Source organism: Polypterus senegalus, chromosome 4 (assembly GCF_016835505.1).
Source record: "Polypterus senegalus isolate Bchr_013 chromosome 4, ASM1683550v1, whole genome shotgun sequence".
Classification (NCBI taxonomy): domain Eukaryota; kingdom Metazoa; phylum Chordata; class Cladistia; order Polypteriformes; family Polypteridae; genus Polypterus; species Polypterus senegalus.
Genome location: NC_053157.1, coordinates 42,786,100 through 42,813,132, shown reverse-complemented (window position 1 = coordinate 42,813,132; position 27,033 = coordinate 42,786,100). Strand labels below are relative to the sequence as shown.

Genomic DNA, 27,033 nt, shown 5'->3' with positions numbered 1-27,033 from the left:
CGCATCGCTTTTTCCACATTTTGTTATGTTACAGCCTTATTCCAAAATGGATTAAATTCATTTTTTCCCACAGAAACGCCCCATAATGACAACATGAAAAAAGTTTACTTGAGATTTTTGCAAATTTATTAAAAATAAAAAAATTGAGAAATCACATGTACATAAGTATTCACAGCCTTTGCCATGAAGCTCCAAATTGAGCTCAGGTGCATCCTGTTTCCCCTGATCATCCTTGAGATGTTTCTGCAGCTTAATTGAAGTCCACCTGTGGTCAATTCAGTTGATTGGACATGACTTGGAAAGGCACACACCTGTCTATATAAGGTGCCACAGTTGACAGTTCATGTTAGAGCACAAACCAAGCATGAAGTCAAAGGAATTGTCTGTAGACCTCTGAGACAGGATTGTCTCGAGGCACAAATCTGGGGAAGGTTACAGAAAAATTTCTGCTGCTTTGAAGGTCCCAATGAGCATAGTGGCCTCCATCATCCGTAAGTGGAAGAAGCTCGAAACCACCAGGACTCTTCCTAGAGCTGGCCAGCCATCTAAACTGAGTAATCGGTGGAGAAGGGCCTTAGTTAGGAAGGTGACAAAGACCCTGATGGTCACTTTGGCAGAGCTCCAGAGATCCTCTGTGGAGAGAGAACCACCTTCCAGAAGGACAACCATCTCTGCAGCAATCCACCAATCAGGCCTGTATGGTAGAGTGGCCAGACGGAAGCCACTCCTTAGTAAAAGGCACATGGCAGCCCGCCTGGAGTTTGCCAAAAGGCATCTGAAGGACTCTCAGACCATGAGAAACAAAATTCTCTGGTCTGATGAGACAAAGATTGAACTCTTTGGTGTGAATGCCAGGCATTACGTTTGGAGGAAACCAGGCATCGCTCATCACCAGGCCAATAACATCCCTACCTATCTGTCCCTATCTTTCAGCAGGACAATGACCCTAAGCACACAACCAAGATATCAAAGGAGTGGCATCAGGACAACTCTGTGAATGTCCTTGAGTGTCCCAGCCAGAGCTCAGACTTGAATCTGATTGAACATCTCTGGAGAGATCTTAAAATGGCTGTACACTGACGCTTCCCATCCAACCTGATGGAGATTGAGAGGTGCTGCAAAGAGGAATGGACGAAACTGGCAAAGGATAGGTGTGCCAAGCTTGTGGCATTATATTCAAAAAGACTTGAGGCTATAATTGCTGCCAAAGGTGCATCGACAAAGTATTGAACAAAGGCTGTGAATACTTATGTACATGTGATTTCTCAGTTTTTTAATTTTTAATATATTTGCAAAAACCTCAAGTAAACTTTTTTCACGTTGTTATTATGAGGTGTTGTACTTTCCGGATGCACTGTATATTAATGTAGTCCCCAAGAATGCAAATATTCTGCCTTCACAAACATTTGAGTTCAACTTTAACTTCATTCTAAAAAAATAAAACAAATAATAAAGCGTAATATACTATAGAACCAAACTGTTGCTTCTTTTGGCTGCTTCTGTAAAGGAACCGCCACTGCAGATCATCTTTTTCCATATCTTCCTGTCCTCTGTATCTTCCTCCATTACACCCACTACCTTCATGTCCTTCATAAAATTTCTCTTAGGCCTTCCACTTTTCATCTGCCCTGGCAGCTTCATCCTTATCATCCTTCTCCCAATATACCCAGCATCTCTCCTGTGCAAATGCCAAAATCAACGCAATCATGCCTCTCTGACTTTGTCTACCAACCGTCCAACCTAAGCAAACCCTCTAACCTACTGATCGCTAATCCAGTCCATCCTTGTTACACACAATGCTATAGTTCATAATTTAAAGCAAAAAAGTAGCATTAAGATACGGAGATCCAGTTAAGGAATCATGGGATCTCTGATAACTCCCACATAGCGGTTAAGTTACGAAACAAATGTCACAAAAGTGGGCAAACTCCAAGAAGTTCTGCTCATTTTAACAAATAATTGTTTTATTTATTTTTAAAAAATCAGGTGGTTTAACATGTATATTTATAGTTAAGCAAACTTTCAGCTATTTAAATAACTTGAAAACATTACAAACTACTAATATGTTAAACTATCTCTATTAACTCTATTTTTACGTTTGTCGAAGTATATTACTCAGAATCAGTAGATAATTTTAAAATTAAATTTTAAAAGCAATAGTCATACTGAGGACCAATAATTTTAGATTTTAATTTAAAAAGTGATAAACAGGATTCTGTAAGGGTGATTATTTGAAGTGCAGGTAACTGAACAGTAGACACCAAAATAAGCAGACTATTCAGGTCAATTTAACATACCCAAATTAGAGGGAAATAAATTTTCCCCTTTTAAAGCACAGAAGTCAGAACTATTACACACAAATACTTAAAAAAAGTATGATCAATATCGTTGACAAAAAAAGTGATTTTTTTTTCCCCCCACAGGTATATTAGAAAAATATTACTAGCTCGGGATAAAAGTGAGGTAACACATATTAAGAATAAGGTTTCTTTTAAGAAATGCTGTGCACAAAGCCAGACCATGGGTCGCTAAAAGCCCAGAAGAGTCATAAGACTAGCTCTACTGGATCATGCATGACTTATTTGAACTCATGTCTTGACTAAAAGCTTAAACAAATAACTTAATACCTGAAATGGTAAAACTGCTATGGATGCTAGTCTTTCTTAAAAATATCCTACACTGGGTGCATAAAATACCACCAACATAAAACAATTCGATTGGTAAGCACGCTGTGAAAAAAAACTATTTGTCATGTGATTTTGTCATTTAAGTAGAAAACTGAATGGCAAACAACCTAACAGAATATCATGTTGCTACAGTGATCAATTAGATCTTAAAGAGGATAGTGTTAAGAGGAAACTATTCTGAGCAAGACGTTATAGCAAACAAAACAGGAACACCACACAGAAACTTGTCTGTCTTGAGAGGCGGTGTTATTTCTCTAGAATCATAAATAACAATGCAAGTAATCCCACAGTCTTAATCTCTACAGTTGATTGTCTGCTAAACCCAGGTCACTCAAAGGAATGCCTCCAAAGTACTTCCAGTGAAACTTGTGAGGCTTTTGCTGTATTCTTTAATCAAAAAATTAATATTAGAAATATAGTACATCTCCCCAATACCGATACTCTTAAACCCCAGTACTCTATTATAAACAAATTCAATTCTTTCCCCAGGATAGATTTACCTGAATTATATAAAATGATTTCTCAACTGATACCCTCTGTGTCCTTGACCCAATACCAACAGATTTTTTCAAAGTAGTATCGGGCATGCAAATTGATAGTATTCTTGACATAGTAAACCCGTTATTAGATATGGGGGTCTTCCCAGACTGCCTTAAGACTGCTGTAGTTAAACCCCTGCTCAAGAAAAATAATCTTGACTCCTCTGCTTTTAAAACTTTTAGACCTATTTTTAACCTGTCTTTCTTAAGTAAAATTCAAGACAAGGCAGTCATTATGCAGCTTAATGATCACCTCAATAAACCTGCTATTCTTGATAAGTTTCAGTTGGGTTCCAGAACAAATCACAGTACAGAAACTGCACTCATTAAAGTAGTAAAGGACTTGTGGGTAAATGCAGACAGAGACCGTTTATCTGTTCTTATCCTCTGAGATCTGAGTGCCACATTTGATACCATTGATCACAATAATCTTAGAAATCACCTTAGTCAATGGGTGGGCCTCTCTGGCAGTGTCTTAAATTGGTTTGAATTCTACCTGGCAGGTAGAAAATTCTTTGTTAGTTGTGGTAATTATGCTCCAAAAACACATGATATTCTATATGGTATTCCACACGGCTATATCCTGGGTCTGCTGCTCTTTTCAATTCACATGCTTCCATTAAGTCAGATTATCTCAAGGCATAATGTGAGCTACCACAGCTATGCCGATGACACAGCTGTATTTATCAATAGCACCTGACGACCTCAACACTGATTCATTGACACAATGTCTCTCTTGTGTTTACGAATGGACGAGTAGTAATTTTCTCAAACTAAATAAAGAGAAAACAGAAATTTTAGTGATTGGCAATAATGGATATAATGGGGTTATCTATACTAATAAACGGCAAAGCCCTCACTGACTCACTCATCACTAATTCTCCAACTTCCCGTGTATGTAGAAGGCTGAAATTTGGCAGGCTCATTCCTTACAGGTTACTTACAAACGTTAAGCAGGTTTCATTTTGAAATTCTATGCGTAACAGTCATAACTGAATCCTACTTACGTACATATATACGTCCATAGCATGCAGCTCGGTCGCCGTGTTAGGCGGACTTGCGTCCCACATCCCCACGCCTCCCACGTAGTTGGCTGCCTGCCTATATTGTATCCCCCATCCCTACGCCTCTCAACGTAATTGGCTGCCTGCCCATATAAGGCCGTCAGTCGCTCCGGTCACTTCATTCCCTTCCTTGCTTTGCCACGGTATTCATGTCTCCTTGCTGATAACTGCAGCCTTTTTACTTAATCCATGGCTTCTCCACTGTTTTATTGTGTTGATAACTGCAGCCTTTTTATTTAATCCATGGCTTCTCCACTGTTTTATTGTTCATTTATTAAGCTTATAGTTATTGTGTAGGTATTTTAGACTTAGTTTACATTGTTCAGGTACCCATTTCCTTTACTGTTCTAACCGTACCCCCATTAACATGTCTATTGAGGTGATCTCCACTTACCGAGTGGTTTCCATGCCATGGATGCCGCCTGCCTTTTACATTCTCTGTGTTACATATTGCACGGCCATATCAGGCTCAATCTTGATATCTGAAAGAACATTGTGTCTTATGTATTGAATGACTGGGACAGGTTCAAGGTGTGGACTGATGACGGTACAGGAGATAATTATACTACACAGGAGCACTATAAGAGTGAAATGCTTAAGCCCTTCACCTATGGATCTGCATGTGAGTTGGTGGTTGCCGCTGAATTGTTCGGTTGTCGCTTTGAATCCCTGCAGATTTTATTGTTTTCTCCAGCTGTCTGGAGTTTGTTTTTGTTTTTTCTGTCCTCTCTGGCCATCAGACCTTACTTTTATTCTATGTTAATTAGTGTTTCCTAATTTTAATTATTTATTCTGTCTTTTTTTCTTCATCATGTAAAGCACTTTGAGCTGCACTGTATGAAAATGTGCTATATAAATAAATGTTGTTGTTCAACATATGTATAAATATGGATATACACTGTGTGCACAATTATTAGGCAAGTTGTATTTTTGAGGATTAATTTTAATATGGAACAAACACAGTGCTATCAGTCAATCCAAAATGTTAATAAACCTGAAACCTGAATGTTTCACAACGGAAATGTGAGTGTGAACATCATCAGGGGAATACATATGTGCGCACAATTATTAGGCAACTATTAGTGTGCAGATTTATTATGCAACTAAAGGAAAAATGAAAATTTTCCCATCTCACTTGTTTATTTTCATCTGTTATAGTGAGAATAATAAACAAACACCTCAAAATTTACAAATAAACATCTCTGACATTTCAAAAAAAATAAATCAATCAATCAATGACCAATATAGCCACCCTTCTTTCCAATAACAGTCATAAGCCTTTCCATTCATGTAGACTGTCAGTTTCTTGATCTGTTGACGATCAGCTTTTTGTGGAGCAGTGACTACAGCCTCCCAGACACTCTTCAGAGAGGTGTATTGTTTTTCTCCCCCGTAAATCTAGCGTTTAAGAAGTGCCCACAAGTTCTCGATAGGGTTTAGGTCAGATGAGGAAGGGGGGCCATGTCATTATTCCTTCATTTTTAAGGCCTTTACTGGCTGGCCACGCAGTGGAGAACTTCGATGCAAGTGATGGAGCATTGGCCTGCATAAAAATCATGGTCTTTTTCCTGTATCACTGTTTGAACAAAGTGTCTTCGAAAAACTGGCAGTAGGTTTGGGAGTTGATTTTGAGTTCATCTTCAATGCAAAAGGTCCAACTAGCTCATCTTTAAAAATACCAGCTCATACCAGTACCCCACCTCCACGTTGGAGTGGAGCTCTGTGCCATTACTGATCCACAGGTCCATCCATCTGGTCCATCAAGAGTCCCTCTCATCTCATCGGTCCATAAAACCTTTGAAAAAAATCTGTCTTCAGATATTTCTTGGCCCAGTTTTGACGTTTCAACTTATGTTTCTTGTTCAGTGGTGGTTGGGTTTCAGCCCTCCTTACCTTGGCCATGTCTTTGAGCACTGAACACCTTGTACTTCTGGGCACTCCAGGTAGGTTGCAGCTCTGGAATATGAAAGTACTGGAGGATAATGGGTTCCTGGTAGCTTCACGTTTGATTCTTCTCAAATCTTTGGCAGCTAATTTGCATCTTTTGTTCTCAACACGTTTCTTGCGACCCTGTTGACTATTTGCAACAAAATGTTTGATGGTTCTGTGATTACACACCAATATCTTAGCAATTCCAAAAGTGCTGCATCCCTCTGAAAGACTTTATACAATTTTTGACTTTTCAGAGTCAGTTAAATCTCTTTTTGGCCCATTTTGCCGAGGAAAACTAGCTGCCTAATAATTCTGCACACCTTGATATAGGGTGTTGATCTCCTTAGGCCATAGCCTCCCTCATTACACAAATACACATCACCTGACGTGTTTAAATCCAATAAGCATTCAAGTTAATACAGCTTGGAGTTGGAATATACGCATAAAAATGATGATATGGTCAAAATACTCACCTGCCTAATAATTGTGCACACAGTGTATGACCTTTGTTTCAACACCACAGGTAGGTAAATGTGATCTAATTTTAACAATCTTACAATTAAATTTTATTCTTCTCAGTCATTTACTCAAAAAATATATGAAATTCAATTGATAAAACAAGTATACCCCTAGTTTCAATAGCTGGTGCTGCCTCTTCAGTAGAAAGAACTAGTTGAGACTATTTGTCAGTCTCAAAAGAAATTAACTTAAGAGAATATTCTTTTTTTTAAATAAATATGACTATTTGCTAATCTACTGTATATCATTCTCTAATCCGTCACGGCATCGGTCACAAACTCTGAAAGATAATCTAGGTTTTACTCTGTTTTAAAACATACATATATAATATTACTAACTTTCATAATATGCCACACTACTTTCAAACAAAGCCAAAAATGAAACTGCATTGCACCCTAAATAATCAAGCAATTTCTGTACAACATATTTTGACGTTACAGCTGAATGATGTAAATTGCAAAACAGAACATCAGATTTTAACATAGCAATTTCTTTGTTTCTAACATTTAAAAATTTTTTTATAACTAAACTGTTTGTGGCTTTATTATATATATAAAACCATCCTGAATAAGCAAACATGCACAACACAGGCCCATCTGTTAAATAAGTAAAGCCCAAAATATCCCAAAAGGCCATATCTATTAAATAACTTTACCCTATTTTATACAAAGCATGTTTTAGGAACTGTTTTAAGTATTTATACAAGCAAAGTTGGTACTCTCTTATGCTGAACAAAATCCTCTGCTAATAACCCTCAAGTAAAATACATGTTCCAGCAACTTCTTTACTAAGAGTTTAGTAATGGTGCGTAAAAAGGAAAGATTAGCACAGTGAACAGTAAAAAGCCTTCAAATTATGTTAAAGAGAATCTTACTGGTGGAACTTCACTGTATTAACAACTATTCTGGTGAAGGAAATGCATGCAGCACCTTTTTAAATGAGCTATATACAATAAACAAAAGTGAAAGACTGATTTGTGTTAAATAATTTTATTTCAGCAAATAACTATTCACAGAAAGAAATTTGCTCCATAAAAACACTGGTTATATATACTCTTGTATTCTTTAACCTTTAATATTAATTAATGTGTGAATAAAATCTTACACTAATATATTGGTAAAGAATGTAAAAATATAACAAAATTCCACTTTTTGAACTCTTTTATCCCTTACATGTTCCCTTGAAATAATTTTGAAAGCACCAAAAAGCCACTGTAGGGAGGCAATAACACAGGCACTGAGCCAATTTCCAAGCGCCAATTAACATGTACATCTTTCAGATGTAGGATAAAATTGAAGTAACTTTGCTATATTCTAAACAATTTATTTGCTTCACATCCTAAAGTTTAAACTTTTTCCTATACATTTTAATTACTCGTCTCTCAATCAATCTTCTAATCCGCTTAAACATATCAGTTCTGTGTGGCGCTTATTATACCGCAATGCAAAAACCAATCCTGGACCGCCCCCCAGTCCAACACATGGCACACTAATGTACACAACTACATTCAGTCAGATTTTAATCATATTGGTAGATAAATAAGTGCTTTAGCAGCAGCCTAATTGACAAAGATCAGACTGTACATTTAACAGGTACACGGTAACAAAAAATGCTCATGAGAAAAAAACATTTAATAAATAAAAATACCAATTACACTTGAGAAAATAAACAATGCAACTGAAAAACTAATCCAATTGTTCAGTGAAGAAAAATTGTAAAACTAGCGCTAGGGTAAAGAAAACAATTAACACATCCACCATAATAAAAGGAATAGTGTCGTGTGTTTGTCTATGTATCTGTCCAGTTGCATTGTCTCTGTTATTCCAGTAAATAGCATAGCAGAAATATTAACAATGTTTTTATGAATCCCATAACAAACGGCAAATAGTAGAGACATATGCATTTTATGATGAATGGCAAACATTAATCCTGAGGTCCATATGGCTTACTTAAGATTTCAACCTGTCTTAAACAAGTGCCACAGCTACTTTATTAATAATTAAATAATCATTGCTTTCTTTCATATCTGCACTAAAGAAGAAAAAAAATGAATATTTCTCTGCAAGTTTAATTATAGGGCAAAAGCAACACAGGATTATATCAGCAAAAAGTTGCACTGTCTCTTATTAGATGTATTTAGGCAGATGGTATTTAAACATATCAGAAAAATTGGCTTACCTTTTCCTGATTTTGATGATGGCCTGTTTTTGCTGGATTTATTGGAAGTCCGAGCATTCCTATCCTGTTTCTCTTTAATGAATTTCTGGACCTCATCAAATGTTAGCTTTTGAAGGACGACTACGGGCTTTGCTCCTTTGTTCAAATCCTCCACCAAACCCATCTTTTCCACCTTTCCTTTGTGCTCCTGCTTAAGATTCGACCTTTTTATTTCCTGAGTGATGTTACCATCCTTGTCCCGTTTAATTTTGGGAATTACAAAATTTTTTAGTACTCCCGATCGGCCTCCTAGTAAGTAACTGGGGAACTCTGCCTTGTTGTCAGGTTGCGATTTATGTGAATCAGGACGGTTTCGATTTCCATCTGACCGACGCTCATCCTTGCTGTTAGGAGATCGAATCCCATGTCTGTCAGGTCGATGTCTGTTACTAGAGTCTCCTTTTGACTCCTGTTTAACTCGAGGACTCTCGGGTCGAGATTTTTGATCTTCGGATGTCCGCCTCTCTCTGGTTTCACCAGACTCATGTCTGTGTTTCCTCTCCCTTTCTCGGTCTCGTGAGCTTTCAGATTTAACCCCATGTTTAGACTCAGGTTCACCCCTACTGGAGGATTTGGGTGTCTCTGGCCTTCTCATCCTAGACTGATCCCCTAAACCCTTATCCTGCCTGTGACCATCATGATCCCGTCGGGAAGATTCAGAGGAAGAGGAAATAGGCCGTCCATCTGTCCTTTGCCTAGTTTCTGAACTCCTTCCTTCAGTTTTTACCTTGCTAGAATCTGTTTTGCCTTCGTGCCTGTGTTTTGACACTTCTGACCTTTTCTCAGAGTTAGATGACTTGGAAGAAGATTCTCGCCGGTTTTCAGATTTGTGGTGTTGTGTATCTGACCTGTTTTCACTACATTTCTGTTTTGGTGTGTCCAATATAGTCTCTTTTTGTTTTGGAGTCTCTGGCTTACTTTCTACACTTTTCTGCTTTACAGTGTCTGGCTTATTGTCTCCTTTTGGTTTAGGAGTCTCTGGCCTGTTTTCTCCTTTTTGTCTTGTTGCCTCAGTCCTATTTTCTACTTTTTGCTTAGGAGTTTCAGGCCGGTGTTTGATAACCTCAGGTCGTTCATCACAAACATTGTGAGTCTCAGAGTCTGATTTCTTACTGGAGTCCTCTGGCTGATTTTCTAAAACTGGCGTGACAGCGCTGGCTGGATCTTCCTGTTTTATAGTCTCAGGTACATCCCCATCAGATGCCTCAATAGGAGTAGGTAATCCTTGTTGTTCCTCTGTTTGTTTATCCATTGCAGACATTTGTTCTGGGAGACTCTGTGAATCTGTCCGACCTGCCTGATGCAGGTCAATGCTCACCATTAGAGCTGGCCGACTAGATCCATTTCCAGCTACACTGGCTTCTTGTGGACCAACCTTGTTCCCTGTGCTGCCAACTCCTCCACCACTGGTTCCCCCTGTACTACCAGCTGTTCCTCCGGCTCCTGGTTCCTGTGGATAGGAATCTTGCTTCCTTTTCTTCAAAGGCTTATCTGTAAATATTAAAAGACAGGCCTAATTACCAAAGAGAAATACAGTAAAAACATGCTCCGTTATGAATTTAACATTTAAAACGTCAAGCAAGTTGTGTTCTCTAAAGCTACAACTTTTATGGAAACTTCACTTCAGACAGTATAAAGACACAGCTATCACTTGATATGCGGAGGCTTTGTTCATTACAAACAGCAATTACATAGCATAACTGAAATATTACACTTTCATTAAAATGAAAAAAAAAAAACATATATATATATATACTACTGGCAATGCAGCAGCAGCAATGTGGACAATTTAAAATAGTTACACTGACAATCATCACTTGTGAAATTCATAAAATGGGGACAAACAGTTTTACGAAATGATTGCAACTGCTGATCAATTATTTAAAAAGTGATCCTTTTCAAATACTAACTTGCATTCTGTATATTTTCACATCTTCTAAAAAAAGACTACTTGTATTTAAACTGTAAACATGACAAAAAGATTTCTGCGATCTTTTTTAAGTGGACTTATTGATGAAATACAACATTTATAGAACACAAGTAAAAGTTGGAAATTAACAGTAGCAGTAACAAACATGATGACATTTAACACAAATACTAATTATTTCATTAGCGTTTCATACCAACACATAATGGGTCAGCATTGTGCACAAGTCGACTGCTGAAATATTGAAGCAATGATTCTATTTTAATATTTAAACTCATTATACATAGTACCAGTAATATTTTTCCATGCTGTTAGAGTCAACAATGAAGTACAAAGGAAAATGACTAGCTCATTGTGCTTTTGAAATACACATGCAACAGATTATCAAATGACTTGTAAACCTCAGCATGCAACCTGCACACTTCATCAAAGCATTATGAAATGAAGCTGGTTACTCCCACTTTGAGATCTTAGAATAGAGTAGAAAAGCAAGGGATATATATTAAACACACAAGACTCTTGGAATGTGGGGAAAAAGTAATAACCAATGGGATAAATACATACTCTGATTCCTAAAAAAGTCACAGTTTATAACATTGTCTATAGCAATGTTATTTTTTCTATTGTTACTTAATTGAATATAAACCTTTTTTTTTTTCTTTTCTTAAATCCCTTAAATTAAACAGAAGAAATCTGCTATTTATCTGCATATGTTTAACAACTGGAGGTGATCATGTGAAACTTAACAAACATTAACAAAAAAAGAAACAAAGTAGAGCTATTATTAAAAGTATTTCAAATTTCAAAAGACAACTATATGATCATGGAAAGCTTTTATCTATTTTCCCTTTACACAAATTTAACACTGAAAGTATACCACTCAGCTGAAGTTAAATGATTCATGACTTAATTAAAAGTATATGAACAAATGTTGAGCAATAATTAACCATGGTGACATCACCCTTTTAAAGCTTCAAAAAAATAGTCAGCACCAAAATAAATATTCCCCCCGGCATATAAAGCAAGTAATATGAGAGTATAAGGTTTGAAGGAGGTATCTGGTAGAAATTGTAAAATTTGAATAAGCACCTCAATGCTAATGTACACACACTACTAAAACTTACACTGCTTCAGACAAATTAAGAAGAAAGCACACAGTTTGCACATTTATCTCTGAAATAAAACATGAAAAACCTCAATGAGAATTACTTGAAAACTTTACATTGAGACCAAATTCTAGTTCACTGCATATCACCAAGTATCTGTTGTTATATCCAGCATCAGGAATTTGAAATTGAAAGCAACAAATAAGAATGAGTAGGAAATCATGTATGTGACAGTGGTTGAAAAAGGTTTAAAGGTTTTTCTTTTTTCCATTAACTGCAAAACACTGACCAAACATTTGTCAAAATACAATGGGGAATACCTGAAGGAGGAAAAAAAAAACTGCTGTCAGAGTAAAAAGAAATACCAGATCACAAGCACCTCAAATAAATCACCATCTCCACCATTACTTAAACATGTTCCAAATGCTGGCTTGAAAGACTATGCATTCCAATCCCAAACTTTTCTACCACTGTTTTTTACCCTTTATCATACTGTCAGTCCATTCAAAAGCATTATTATATGATTCTAGATTAATACCTTTAAGCTGTGCCTCTCTCACTCTTCCAAAAACTCTCCATATATTTAGTTTTGCTAACATTTATGTAAATTGCACCAGAACAGCCTCATTTAGACTGTTACATTTCATATTGGCTACACGCATGCTTGAAATTCCAGTGCATCTAATGCAAAAGAGTGGACTATCTTGCAATACTATGTGCTTAACTATCTTTCATTGCACTTAATTTTCTTTTTAACAATGATTTCTTTAAACATCTAGTATGATTTTGGTCTGTGCAAGACATTATGTAAAATAAAGTTTATACGATTGATAAAATTGATTTTTAGATATTTGTCAAGGGAACATTTACAATAGAAAATAAACATAGCTATCACACTGTATTTCTGTACCCAAAGCATGAAAATTGTATCACTGTACACAAACAAAAAACAATCAAGTATGCTATGATAACAGTACACACAATAATAGCACACCAATTAAAGCACCCAAGTACTCCAACAAACATACAGATGGGCAGTTTAACATTTCGTAATAATGGGATTTGAGATCCTGCTATAATAATAATTAAAAAAAAAAAAACTTTTTTGATCAAATTAACATGATTCTACTGCGATTTACAATTTTTTCTGAAATCTACTCTCTTTCAGTGAACCCCTCTTCTAATCACACCTTGGATTTTTTACTAAAGATATCCAATCCACAGCATGAATATAGGTGTAGACCAAATTAAATACTTACTGTAGATTTACAGTCAGTGACAGAGCATGCAACTCAGATTTTGATCATATCTCAAAGAAAATCACTTATTTGTGTAGCTCAATACAGCATCTTTGTGCCAAAGTCAACTAGCTATGAAGGCATTGTTTATTAAAACAAAATTGGAAGACTGAAGGAAGCTGAAATGACATGCAATGCAAAAGAGGCAGAGATACTTATTGTAGAAATTAAGCAAAGGATTTCAGTTAAGTTACAATTTCATATTGACCAATTTTGGCAATTGATGGTGCATTATTTTCTTTCAGGAATAACAGACCATTCTGGGATTACCTGAAAACATTAACAAGTTTAATAATTATTTTTGTCAAAATCTAAATAATGCCACACATAAAAATGTTACCCTAAAATGCCAAAAATGCATATAGGTAAGCAAGCAATCAATACCGGAACATTAAACTACAATACAGCATAGGAAGCAAATACTGTTTTAAGATCTGATGGATTTCAGTAAAAGAAAAAGGTTCCAAAGGAGTACTGAAATAATACAACTGCATTTCTTGGTTGAAGTAACATAGTCACTAAATTTCAATCGTATCCACTCTAAGTTACCCTGGCATTAGTGGGTGATGAATATATGGTTATTTCTAGCTATGGACTGGGTGCTACCAGGACTGACTCCAGACACTACGACCCTACACTTGGGATAAGGAGCCAAAGATTGGATACATGAGTGATAAGTAATGCTATTTAACCAATGGCCAAATCAGTCAAAGATAACATTAGTCCTGTATTTAATTACTATGGTAAAAGGTTCTGCAAGCTTTCTAATGATTAATATTCAGTGAAATATCCATTCAAGTGGAGGATATCACTTTGAGAACTAGGAGAAGAGTCTCCACCTCAAAAAATGTGACATGAAACTGAACTCTCACCTCTTTTCTTTATACAAATTAATAATAACAAAAATAATTGGTGTGGCTACCTGATTATCACCTAATGTGTTCAATTTGCATTAAGCAGAAAATCTTTAAATGTTCTTTGCCCAAATCAAGCACTGTTTTCTTTATGTCCTTTGTTCTTTGTTTCTCAATCAATGATGAAATCATGCTTTTCCTAAAATTACATCAGGAAATGCGTATAAATAAAATGAAACGGCAAAATCAAAAATGTAATTCTCAAACCTCCCTCAGCATGTCAACACAACATTTCTCTGAATACCAAGACAGGTGGACTCTACCATTTGGGAGGGGGCATTATGTAAAACTAAATACTATAGCAAACAACAAAATAAAATTAACAGCATATTAAACACAACTGCTTAAAACTAATTCAACAATTAACAAGAGTCCCAAAAGTCCTCCATCTTTGGCCAATGTTGTGATTACAGTGAAATGACTAAAACATTTGCCATCCCCACATCCAAACGAAAACATTCTTTCACATATTCAGTGTAGTTTCCAAGAAAAATACATTACTAAACAAGAAATGATGCTGGCACCTGCAGGTCTCACGTACATCTTAAGTCAAAATGTCCAAACGAGCAAGACTTAGGATTCCTACCAGTTGCAGACAGAAAACTAATTAACTCTCTACATGTGTAGCCCATAAAAAAGGTAAAAAAAAAAAAAAGTAAAAAAGTAAAATTTGTTTCTATTTACTGTAGCTAATGTAATATAACAAGAAAAAGAGTGATTACATTGCTTATTAACTTTAATATAAATCAATGTGAGATTTCTCATATAGAAGCAAATGTATTAGATACAAACTAATTATACAGCAGTGGGTCTGACACTTAAAAGTACATCACCTTTGACTCACTATTGTTGACAAGCAGTGTACATAACTGATTAAGAATGGGTTACATAACACACTGCGTTTAGGATATATCAAGTGAAATTATGCTTATATTGTACAATAAATACCCCAAGATACCTAATCTACATCAATGTTTATAGTTTGGCTCTACATAATACAAAAAGTACTTATCAGTGCTACAAACATCCATATACAATCAACCATTATCAGGACTGAAGGGATACGAGCTACAAAGGAGTTAAGCAGCTGTATCTTTTTAATTTAAGAAAATGAAGATGTGGCATGACAGTAATGTTTACACTCATAAATAGAACTAGTTGACAGAATCACAGATAATACTTAGGATACCTTCAACAAGAAAATATGGAATGAGATGAAAAAGGTTAAACATATACATCACATAAGAAAATATTATAAAGTGCTAAGGTTTGTGTCATTATTACTATAAATTGCATGATAAACATTACAGTCTAGTATTTTTACTACCATCTGGCCACTCTCATATAAAATATGAGTTAAGTAAGCATCATTCTGGCATGTATCTTGCAAAAGTAGTCTAATTTACAACCCACAGAAAAGTAGACTAGATGTGAGCCATCATTTACTAACCAAATTAAAGTCCCAATATTGAAAATGGACATTTGTAAACATAACTTTTTTTTTTTCTTTTTAGAAGTATCTGAACTATCCACTGGCAATAACAAAACTGAGTACCACATATACTCGCATTTAAGTTCTCCCGTGGATAAGTCTGGGCTTGATTTTACCATATAATTCCCACTATTTTATAATGTCAGTCGTATAAGTCAAATGTGAAAACTCACGCTATTGGTCCAGGAGATTACGATATGCTAAAGCCCACCTGAGAGAGTAACCACGGAGCACACTGCCTTTTTTTTTCTTCTACGTATTGTGCTTACGTGACCAAACGGTAATACCCAAAATATTCTTAAGCGACGTTTCCACTCTTTTGTGTTTTTTGCATCTCACACTCTCATACACCATTATCGTAACAGCTTCCCTTATTTACAATGGAGCGTTCGATCAGAAGAAAATATGAAGCTGGAATTAAATTAAAAGTCGAAGTGGCGCAGAAATTGATAACTGCACTGCTGCAACAAAATTTGATGTATCTGAGAAACTGGAGCAAGATTGGTGGAAACAAGAAGATGTAATTAAAAAAAAAAGTCGGGGTCTGATTTTATGATTGATTTTTCAGGTTTCAAGACCTGATTTATGTGCAAATTTTTACGGTACATAGCAATTCGTATCTAAGCACACCAGCTTTATAGTCAGCTTCTTGGCCAAGAATTAATTGATCTCATGATCTACTTCACCACTTCAACAGGTTCTCAACTCTTTTTAGTTCTATCCACCCATCTATTGATACTCCAGTAACTAAATTGGGTTTCCCTTGCTCTTGTTATTGTTACAACTGGAATTTGGCCCTTTTTCTGCTTACCCTTGTTTCTATACCTTGCCAATGCTTAGATATACAACATACAATGTTCCTGAAAAGTCTTCTAACAGCTCTTGCCTCTCTGCACTGGAAGCGAGTCTCCACGTCGACTGAATCACACCAAACAAAAAAAAAAACATTAAAAATGATTTGCACTTTTCACAATGAGTTGCAAAACACCTTCAACATGCTCGAGCTTTTGGATGAAAAGGTATAAACTTTAAAGAGCTCATGAAATTTAGAATCAATTTCAGCATGTTTTAAGTTGATTTTACGTATTTCCAATGTAAAAATTAAGTTCATTAGTGAAGTAATTTCGAGTGCTTGCAGTTTAAACACTGGAGAAGGGCCTGACAGCAGGGCACTGTGACATCATTTTCGGGCCTAAGAAAGACTGTGTGAAGTGGTTCGTCTTGCCATGGGCCAATCTTGAAATTGTGCAATTCAGTGGAATTGTGTATACTTTAAGGGAAACATGAACACTGGGTAAAATAAATGTGTTGCTTAAATGCACTAATAAAGCTTAATGTCATTAATTAACAGGTGTACAACTTCAACAACAACAATATAGTTTACTATTTCTACATTTATACCATTACAGAAACCTTAGTTACTTTTGGCCTGTGTTTAACCAGTTAATAAGTGCTCTCATAATAAATACACTGCAATGAATACAGAGACAAAAAGAGTGAAAAACTGAGACACATGCTGAATAGCAGTTAAACCCAACAAAGAACACATTTATTTAACAGTAAACAAATCATTCATCTGTACATTAGGGAATCGTGTAATAAAATAAAAAATATAGACTTGCCATTAGATTAGTCATTAGATGATGAATGAAGTTGCTGGATCTCATCACTTTGAAAGTGACAAATTACATGACCAGGAATCACAGAGGACAACTGATTACATAATCACCTCATGGCTATTCACTATAAGCCCACCGTATTCTGACTGCCAATTAAAATACTACCTGACCATGTCAATGTCTGTATGAAGGCTTTTCCGGTCCAGTGGGTCCAGCCACTATTTCAGCACCTTCTTTTTCCTTTTACATTCTATCATGATACAACAAATGAGAAAAGCATCTCTTTTTGTGTGGTCCAAAACACTGCTTTCATTCTTTCCTAACTGAACTGTACGCATTGTACTTCTGGGAAAGTATGATTTGGTTGTTAGCTCTTGCATACACAGATGCCTACCCTTACAACTATAAACTTGTCGGATTTTGTCTGGGTGAATCACAGGCTGGTGTAGCCATGGTGCTGAGCATGTGAAAATACACAACTGGCTGTAATGGGGCATCCAAACTTACAAAGTTAAAACTGGATATGACTGAAATTCACTGGGAGACTTCATCAAGGATCTCTGATCACCCTTCACACTGTCATATTTTCTACCTGCAATTCACTAAAACCCATTGTCATCTTCTGTACGGGACAACTATTTATTCTCTCCTCTTAAAGTCTTTGCATGTATTTCTTGCATCTTCAGAGGCTTGGAGAATGCAACGTAAATATTCCTGAAACGTGTGGAATGCAGCGCACAGTGCACCAGGTCAATCAGGTATTTAACGCAAGAGAACATTTAGATGTGCTTAAAGACACATGCAATAAAACTCATTGTAAGGAGATTTCTATTACTATACAAATTTAGAAATAGTAGCTAAACTTATTTACTGTTTGAGCAGAATTCATAACCTTTATATGCATACTCGGCAATTTAATTATTTATTTAGGCAGAAATCCCATGCTCACTAAGGGAAAGCATGTAAACTCCCCAAAGTGAGCAGCTTGGCACAAGATTTGTAAAGCAGCAGTGCTACTGGCCTAGCTACTGTGCCATCCTACATAAAAGCTACTCATCTAAACAGTATCTAGTTTCCTAGTACTATACAGCTCTAGTAACACCATCAGGGACACCTACTTTTCCTCTTAGGCTGAAATTAGTTATCCATTGAAAAGTGAGCACCAGAAACTTTAATTTGACCTCACATATCATATTTAAAATGTTGCAAGTGATACTTCAAAACACTATGAATACCATATAAAGATCAATAGGAAGTGCAAACTTTTTTTTTTTATTTTATTTTCACCTCCTATATATGCACATTTTCTTATTTACATGAAAACTTCACCAATATTAGTCGCTGTGAACAGACAAATGTAAAGGGAATGAATCCTTACCTCATGAGAAAATAGTGCCAAAATTCTATAGTAAAACATATTTTCCAAAGCTGAGACCTTTATTGGTTCAAAGTGGACAAATTTGTTCAGTTTTAAAGCTTTTTTCCATATTTAGAATTGTGATCTATAGAATCCATGTTAAACTGTAAGAACCGACACACTTTTTTTTTTAATTTACAAAGAAAAGAAAAACCTTCACTTAACATTATCTTCCGTAAAAAAAAGCATAAACAAATAACATCTTATTATTTAAAATATCCAGCAGTAGATAAAGATTTTAATTAAGACAAAGCCTCATTCCAATCATGTCCTGTTATATAACACAGATATTATATAACATCATTTTTTCTGATTTTGGAAGCAGTATAGAAAATGAAATTGCAGGTAAAATATTATATTAAACTTTTAACAGGAAATTTAAAATATAAATGAAAAATTTAAGGTCAATACCATTTGTACTACATGAAATGTATGTGTTAAGCTGTACTCTGTTTTAAATTAGTACTGATATATATACTTAACACAGCTGAGATATATACTATATTCCATCTGTTTAGTTTTTGATGAATACTGAACATTATATAATACGCCTTTTTATCTTCAAAAGCATACAACTGAATGATGGCAATATTGAAGACAAATAGAAAAGTAACTTAGAGTGACCATGTGTTAATCCTCTTCTGTAAAAATAATAACCCGAGTGGAAACCAGGCTTAAAGACAATATAAAAAAACAATGAAAGAAGCATACATTTCGATTTGTAAAAAGGTCTGTTTTAACCATCCTTTGTGAAACACAAAAGTAGAATACTGAAGGTCATATATACAGTGCATTACTATACATTTGATTATAATATGCACGCAGTGAGGACATAACACATCAAAACAACCTGGTAAGTCCCCATGCTAAAAGATGCTATAATTAGTAGTGAACTCAATAAGAGAGAGAGAAATGTGAAAAATTTTGAATATGTTTATGTTCTTAAACTCAGATAAATATTTAGAAAATACACATAAATCTTACAAGAACAATAAATTATAAGCCTGAAAAAGAAAACACATTAAAACAGAAGGAAAAGGAAAAAACACACACACACCCCCCAACAAATATATAATGCTTCATGTTATGAAACTATAAAAAAAACATACCAAACCTAGTATACAATATTCTCTGTTGAACATTTTAAAGACAATATTACTGAGGTTTCTCACTTTATTTTCTCCACTTGTTTCAAATGGGCTATACACACATACACACTTCAATTAGGGATAAACATAAAATTACAGCTATCAATTAACACAATAAGCAAAATTACCTGCTAAATTTCTAGTCAAATCCAGTTCCAACAATATTTTCATGTTTTGCTCAATTTGGTATTATATGGCCAGTACAGAGATACTTAATTACTGCAAATAAGACAACTATCTGCAATAAAACTGAACACATCTGAATTTTTTGTTTGTTATTTTTAAAACATGATAGCTGCTTACATTTGGGAAACTTTAGTCTTATCAGACTTGCCAAGTAACTATCTTTGAGGAAAAAACACACACACATACACCACAGACACACATTATATATATGTACATGTCCACACAACCTCCGACACACACACACAAACTGTTGCCACAGAAACCTTCACCCATGAACATTCAAGAACACCGTCCATTAATCTTGACCCAATTCCATGCAGAAAGTTTGTCAGGTCACTTTATAGCAGTCTTCTTAATCATGAAGAAAAAAATTCAAATGTTTGCTTCTGCTATTGAAAAAATTAAAAAATTATTTTTTAAATTATATTTTTGAAAACCACTGACAGTATTAGAAACCACAATTAGAATGAATGATATTTATGATATGGCACAAAAATAATTGACGTGACACTTTTAAAAATAAGATCAATAACTCATATTTTGCATCAAGAGAAAAAGATGCTGGTAGCAATGCCTTTGAGGTATGGAGGAAAACATCTGAAAGAAAAGGTACAATAAAGTCAGGAGGAGAGACATCTACTTGAGGTAGAAAACTGCATAAACTGTAAAAGTTCTTGTTAATGATCAGCTGCAGAGGGGATTCAGACAAAAAGTAAGAGAAAGACAGGTTCAAGACCAAAGAAATTAACATCTTTTTTCCCCCAAAAGGTCTGTTATTTCACAGAAAATGAAATTTTGCAAGACAATAGAGAAATAAACCATGAAAACCCAAATGAAAAATGTAAGATTCAAGACAAGACAGGTCAAATATTACATAATGGGATGAAAAGGGAAAAATTATCAACTTGCCAGTAACAAATTTCTTAATTTATCTGCTCTTCTTGTTGTTGTGTGAGGAGACATTTTCAGGAGACATCTTAACAAGTCTGCAGTGTACAGAAATGTGTGAAATTGGGGGAAATATGAAAATATTTTCCACTAAACTGTATTAAAGATTGTGACCACATTATTAATTGTTTCAAAAAGAAGAAAAAATATACTGTGTGTGTATGTCTACACACACTAACATAATAATCTGCACACAGCTTTAAGAAAAATGTTGGGTGTTCAGTGCAACAGCAGCTCAAGATAAGTGAGTGAATGAAATAGGCAATAGAGGCAACAGGTATTTACATCACAAGAAGCAGTAAGTAACAAGCTACTGTGTGGTAAAACACAAATCTGTCATGCACTCCAACATCTACGATATTTAAGCTCTGTCTGCTACATTCCTATCTTACTAACAAAATAATACTATGCAAAATGAAAAACCATGTCCAACTATTTTTTTGAGTAGGATCACGGCGGGAGGAAATGCAGTTACGGGTCATTGATTGAATATTGCATACCTTTATCCTGCACCTCCTTTGAGCAGCGCTCTCTCTCGATGGCAGATTCGCGCTCTATCCTCTCAATCTCTGCTAGAGCGTCCATTTCAACTTCATCATAGGGGGTCACAGACAGGGGCTGCATGGCTCCCTGTAGCTGGGGTGCGTCTTGGGGCTGCACTGCCAGCGGCTGTGGTTGTTTGGCTGACACCACTGAATTGTTCTGCTGTAAAACCGGCACTTGTTGTGCCTGAAGGAAATTGACCTGCTCATTTTGAGGCAAGCATTGAGCAGCAGCATTGAAGGGCCGGAGCACATCCTGGGGGGCCACTGGCGTTTTGGGAGGTGGCCCTGTATACTGCATGTTGTTATATGCCAAGTCACCCTCAGGATCCGTACTGTTGTCCATGCCAGGGAGCAAATCACCCTGCGGGTCCATTTCTGATGATTTAACACGCGACAGTCTTAACGTGAGTTTCGTCGAGTCCTTAGATGGAGAGCTGATGATGTCATACATTGCTGCCTTATCTGCCTGCTCTTTTTCTTCTTTACTCATTTTCATCTTTTTCTGTTTTTTCTTTCTGTCTGGGGAGTCTATAAGGATGTCTGATGCAGCATCTCTGGGTGAGGCGTATGGAGGTGGTGGAGATTGCAAGATAAGGGGTGGTCTAGATCCAGCTGCAAAATTTCAAAAAGAATTCCATTTGTTGTCAACATTACTGAAAGCTTGTTAGCAGTGCATTTATTATATAAAATAGTAATTTTTCGATATTTTCATGTAATCCTTCTAAGCATATAAAGCATTAGATAGAATTACACAAGAGAATAACTTCATAATGCATGACAATCTCAAAGAAAGGCTTTTAAAATGATGTCCACTTAACAATAAAATATGTTGAATGTTTATATGCATTTACACTCTATCACACAAAGAAAAAATCTGCTAAGCTAGTTCCTAAATAAGGAGGCAGCAACTGCAATTCTTCTCAGTTACAGTACCAGAGGAATAAAAAATCTTAAAAAAACAAACAAACCATATGAGCTATGTTCCCATAACTAGACACACAGCCAAAGAAACAAAAAATGTCTACAGTTACCCATTTAACTACTGACAATTACTTCTCCAAATAAAATATAAATGGGTGGGGAATGGCCAAATCAGTTATAAAACACCAAACACACACAAAAAAGCTACTCCAAATTAAAGCTGAGGTGATAGGAGAGGACTCCAAGAAGGCAAAATGAAAAGCAAAAGCAAGGGTCATGCTTACAAAGCAAATAGGCAGATAAAAAGGTGGGTTAACAAGTTTGCTAGCACAAAGAATGGACTATTAAAACACAGAAGAGAGCTTCTGCTTCACATTTCATCCAAAATGGCTAACATGGTACAAGCCCCTACTACTATAAACACAAAAGGAGGCCAACAAGCAAAATAAAGTAGTCAATCAGATTAACCAATTTTTCTGACCTAATGAGCTCTAAATAGACTACAAAGTAAACATTAAAAAGATGGTAAATGTGTGTACGCTAATACTGTCACTGTTGACATGCAGCTGTATTTTCTGTTGTAGTCATACCTTTTGGAGCACCATCACTGCCAGCAGGAGAACAGACAGACTGTGGGGACCGAAGGGAAAAGGAAGCATTTCTGATAGCAGGATCATTGTCCTAAAAAAAAAGACTATATAAATTAACAAAGTAAAGACTTATTGCTAGCACTAATATATAGAGTAACATAGATAAATCAATACTAAGTTTAGTTAGATGGGTATCTTCTGTTCAATATAATTTTCTATTTTTGATTTTAAACAGTGTTTTAATTTTCTGTTATTTTTAAAGTATTCAATAATGTGTAAAGAACTGGATAAATGCCTAACTGAATAACTGAAACTATCAAACTTCATAAAACAAAATTCAATACTCTACCATAATACTAATTTTACTTGTTCAACAGTCCCTTAATGTATATAATTACCAAGAAGCACCAAGTATCTTTTATTGAATTAATGCAACTGATAAAATGGATGGTGTTTTCAAGAATTATTTAAAAAAAAAAAAAATTGAAACAGAATAGTTAATTAACAGGTATGAGACACTACTGTTTTAATTAAACTGCTAAGAATAAACTCTAAACCATTTTATTACCTACACATCATGCAAGTATGACATTATTTAAATATAAATATGTACATATTCAAAACAATGCATAGAAAAATACTTAAGTGAGCAAGTCTTACCTCATTACCCAGTCTGTGCACCAGGTGAAGATAGTCTTCATTTGATCCATGTCTGGAGTTATCTGCATGGTGATTAGCTGAATTACTAGACATCTGGCCACATACTTTGTTATCATGAATATTTCTCATGCTGCCAGGGACCATGGAACTAGCTACACAAACTAAAGGAAAAACACTTTTTAAATTACAAGTGTTTTTTGGTCTATTTATTCTTTGTACCTTTATCACATCAAAGTTTAACAAACACACATACAAAATGGACAATGAAACGAGAAACACAAAAATATTAGAATATGACACATGGATGGAATGGGAGGAAGGGTATCTTTAGAACATATGAAAATTGACGACGCATTGTGAAGTGATATGCTGATAACTGCTCCTCGACATATTTTGAATATATCTGAGAACGGCAATAAATTAAATCAAAGTCTTTTAACTGCCCTATATTTACGTTACAAGACTTAAGCCATAAGCCAGTAAAATATACTGACGCAACACATTTCCAACAAATAGCAATCCTTCCTTCACAACACTTGATCAGGGTAGTAATAATGCTGGAGGATGTAATGTCCAATGTACAAATCAGCAAGATGAAATGAACAGACTTTTTCTAAATGCTAACACTGCTTCGGGCCATCTTTCTCTTGCTTAACAATGGCAAATCAGCCATATGCTGTACCCAAAGAGTGTTGCAGGTTGCACGGCATACCTAACGTTGGGGTGGAAGAATTCTGCTGTGGAGAGGGCTGAGTCTGCACTATGAGACAAGGCTGCACTGGCCTCTGAGGGCTTCCTGAAAATGTAGGTGCAGAAACAAGAGGGGAGCCATGGAGCTCTAAAACAAACAAAAAAAAAATATTGGGTTTCTGCCAGATATTTGAACACTTGAGCGCCAAACAATGCATACAGTTTTCAAAGCTGATAACTTGTTTAGGGTTTTATTAAACTACCAAATATATTCACATTAAAGACTCATGGCTAAAAGAATTCTCATTTTTAAGTGGAAAGATTTTACTTTACTGTACTATTAATTAACAATAAGCCTTTAGAAATGTGAAGAACAGCAAAAATATTTACTGTATCAATCCTCATGAAATGACTGAAAACTTGTGTCCTTTTAATAACATTGGAAAAGTCTGTAGGGATGCAACATTTGAGAACAGGTTGAAAAAATGCCAGTGATTCACTTCAAATTATTCACAAATTTACAGTTTTATTATTATCAGGAAAGGCATAAGTGTGTACCTACCAAAAACTTAATGCTATAGCCTGTTCCACATTTCAGCAGAGAAGTACTGTACCCAGACTGACAAAAGTAGCCAGTTTAATACTGTATCTGTAATTTTGTTCAACATAGGGTGAAAAAGAACCAGCTAGTTCACAATATCCATAGTTGGCTGAGCTGTAACAAAGTTTTGACACTTAGCAAGTGGTTCCATTTGTTACGAAAAGGTGGCCATTGTGTTTTTACATACTTATCTTTATATATACCACATACCAAGCTCAAAAAATATCCACCACACTACATGTAATAATTTTCTTTACACATACAGAAATAATTCTAATTGCAAAACCTATTAAAGGCATGAATGTATAAATGTATATTTTACACATGGTCTTTTACTGACTATGTATTGACCTGCTGTTGTGAACAGAAGCATGACATTTGTTTGCATAAGGAAGAGGCAAATGGCTGGAGTTAAAATAAACCTCTCTCAATCCAGTTCAGTATGACACAACAATGGAAAAAATGTAAGTATATTATCTAGAGAATGAAGACATCAGAAACTAGCAAAGGGACAAAATGCTTCATAACCTTTACGCCATTTGTAGTGCTAAAAAGCAGTACGCTTCAGAATAAGTTAAATAGGGTCATTAATCAGAGCTTAAATGTGGAAGAGTGTATTCAGGTATGGTTTCAGAAACAAATATTTAAAGTTGGGCAAACAGTCTTAACTTTATAAAATACACATATGTATTTTTAAGCATTTACCATAAAATAATATGTATTAAACAAGTCAGTATCACTTAATATGAAATATTTACTTTACACTTTCCTAAAACTGTTTTTCAAATATGAAAAGATTCCTTAAGAGCACAAATAGTAGATAATGCAATGTTCAGTTAATTTTTCTCTCAAACTAACTGTTTTTATTCCATTATTTTTACTTTGATATACTTTACATAAGTACACCTTATTAAACTTGTTAAAAATGTAAAAGACAATATGCAGCCAATAGTTAAGCCCACTTTATACATGCAGTATTTAAGGTAAGCCATCAGTGATAAGATCAAATTTCCTGTAAAGGTAACCAAACTGATAATACTAAAATCTTCACTGATTATAACAAGAATCTCATGGCTAACATTAATCTATTCATCCACTTTTTTAGCATGCTTATTCAAATAAAGGTCACAGGAATCAAATGCCTACCCTGGCAACATCAACTGTTAGGCAGAAACCAAGACCTGTGGGGATGACTGTCCACTTTTGAACACACTGATGGGTATATCCACATTCAATTATGCTGGGCCAATGTGAAGTTTTTAATCAAAACTTAATCTACAAAGTGATGACCACAATCACACTCAATTATGTAAGACAATCCAAAGTTACCAATCAAACTTATCTGTGGGATTCCAGTATGTGGGAAGAAACTGTTAATTCCAGCTCACTCAACTCTTCATCTTGGGTTTTATACACTAAGAGCCTACAACATAATTCTTTTAAAGTGAAATCTACATTGGTTGCCCTTTATATTACAGATATTTTTGTATCTGCACAAATGTTATTTGTCTATTGATCTTTTTGATGCCATGTATTGATTCAGTACCCAATTTATTAGTGCAAAAGTAATACATATTTTATTCATAATGATGTTTATTTTTAAACAACCATTTAAGAACTGAAAATATTATAATTGCAATTTCATTTCCTGGAATCATATCTACAATGTACTTCCCTGCTGCAGAAAACAGAAAACTGCTCAAATCCAATGAACAGCAAGCATGAAAAATTCACTACATGTTAAAAAAAATCAAATCACCGGCATGAAATAGTTTGTGATGAATATTAAAAGCATTGTTAATACAATGACCCTTGAACATGAATTAATTTTCTTCACTTAGTCATTAGGCACATAAGATTGCAAAGAACCTCTCCCAGATCTAATATAAGTAACCCCCAAACACAATGATTAACTTGTTGAATTTAAAATCAATTGTTGCATACATTTTCATAATTTTTGAATGCAGTTATTGAGGAAAAACATTTCTTACTGAAAAACTTGCGTGTGTTCAA

At 35.2% G+C, this 27,033-nt stretch overlaps 1 protein-coding gene across 7 annotated transcripts in view; it reads right to left on the bottom strand.

Annotated features, from left to right (window-relative positions):
- nipblb (NIPBL cohesin loading factor b) overlaps window positions 1-27,033 on the bottom strand; it is a 137,745-nt gene that overhangs the window by 84,870 nt on the left and 25,842 nt on the right. For 2 of the 7 annotated variants that reach the window (XM_039750538.1, XM_039750539.1), the window contains exons 6-10: window positions 24,442-24,567; window positions 23,730-23,890; window positions 23,070-23,160; window positions 21,514-22,170; window positions 8,920-10,449 (exon numbers count right to left, since the gene is read on the bottom strand). In XM_039750538.1, the coding sequence (XP_039606472.1) occupies window positions 8,920-10,449; window positions 21,514-22,170; window positions 23,070-23,160; window positions 23,730-23,890; window positions 24,442-24,567 (2,565 nt within the window). The remainder of the gene's footprint in view (window positions 1-8,919; window positions 10,450-21,513; window positions 22,171-23,069; window positions 23,161-23,729; window positions 23,891-24,441; window positions 24,568-27,033) is intronic. The other 5 variants (XM_039750542.1, XM_039750543.1, XM_039750540.1 and 2 more) reach the window with 4 other exon arrangements.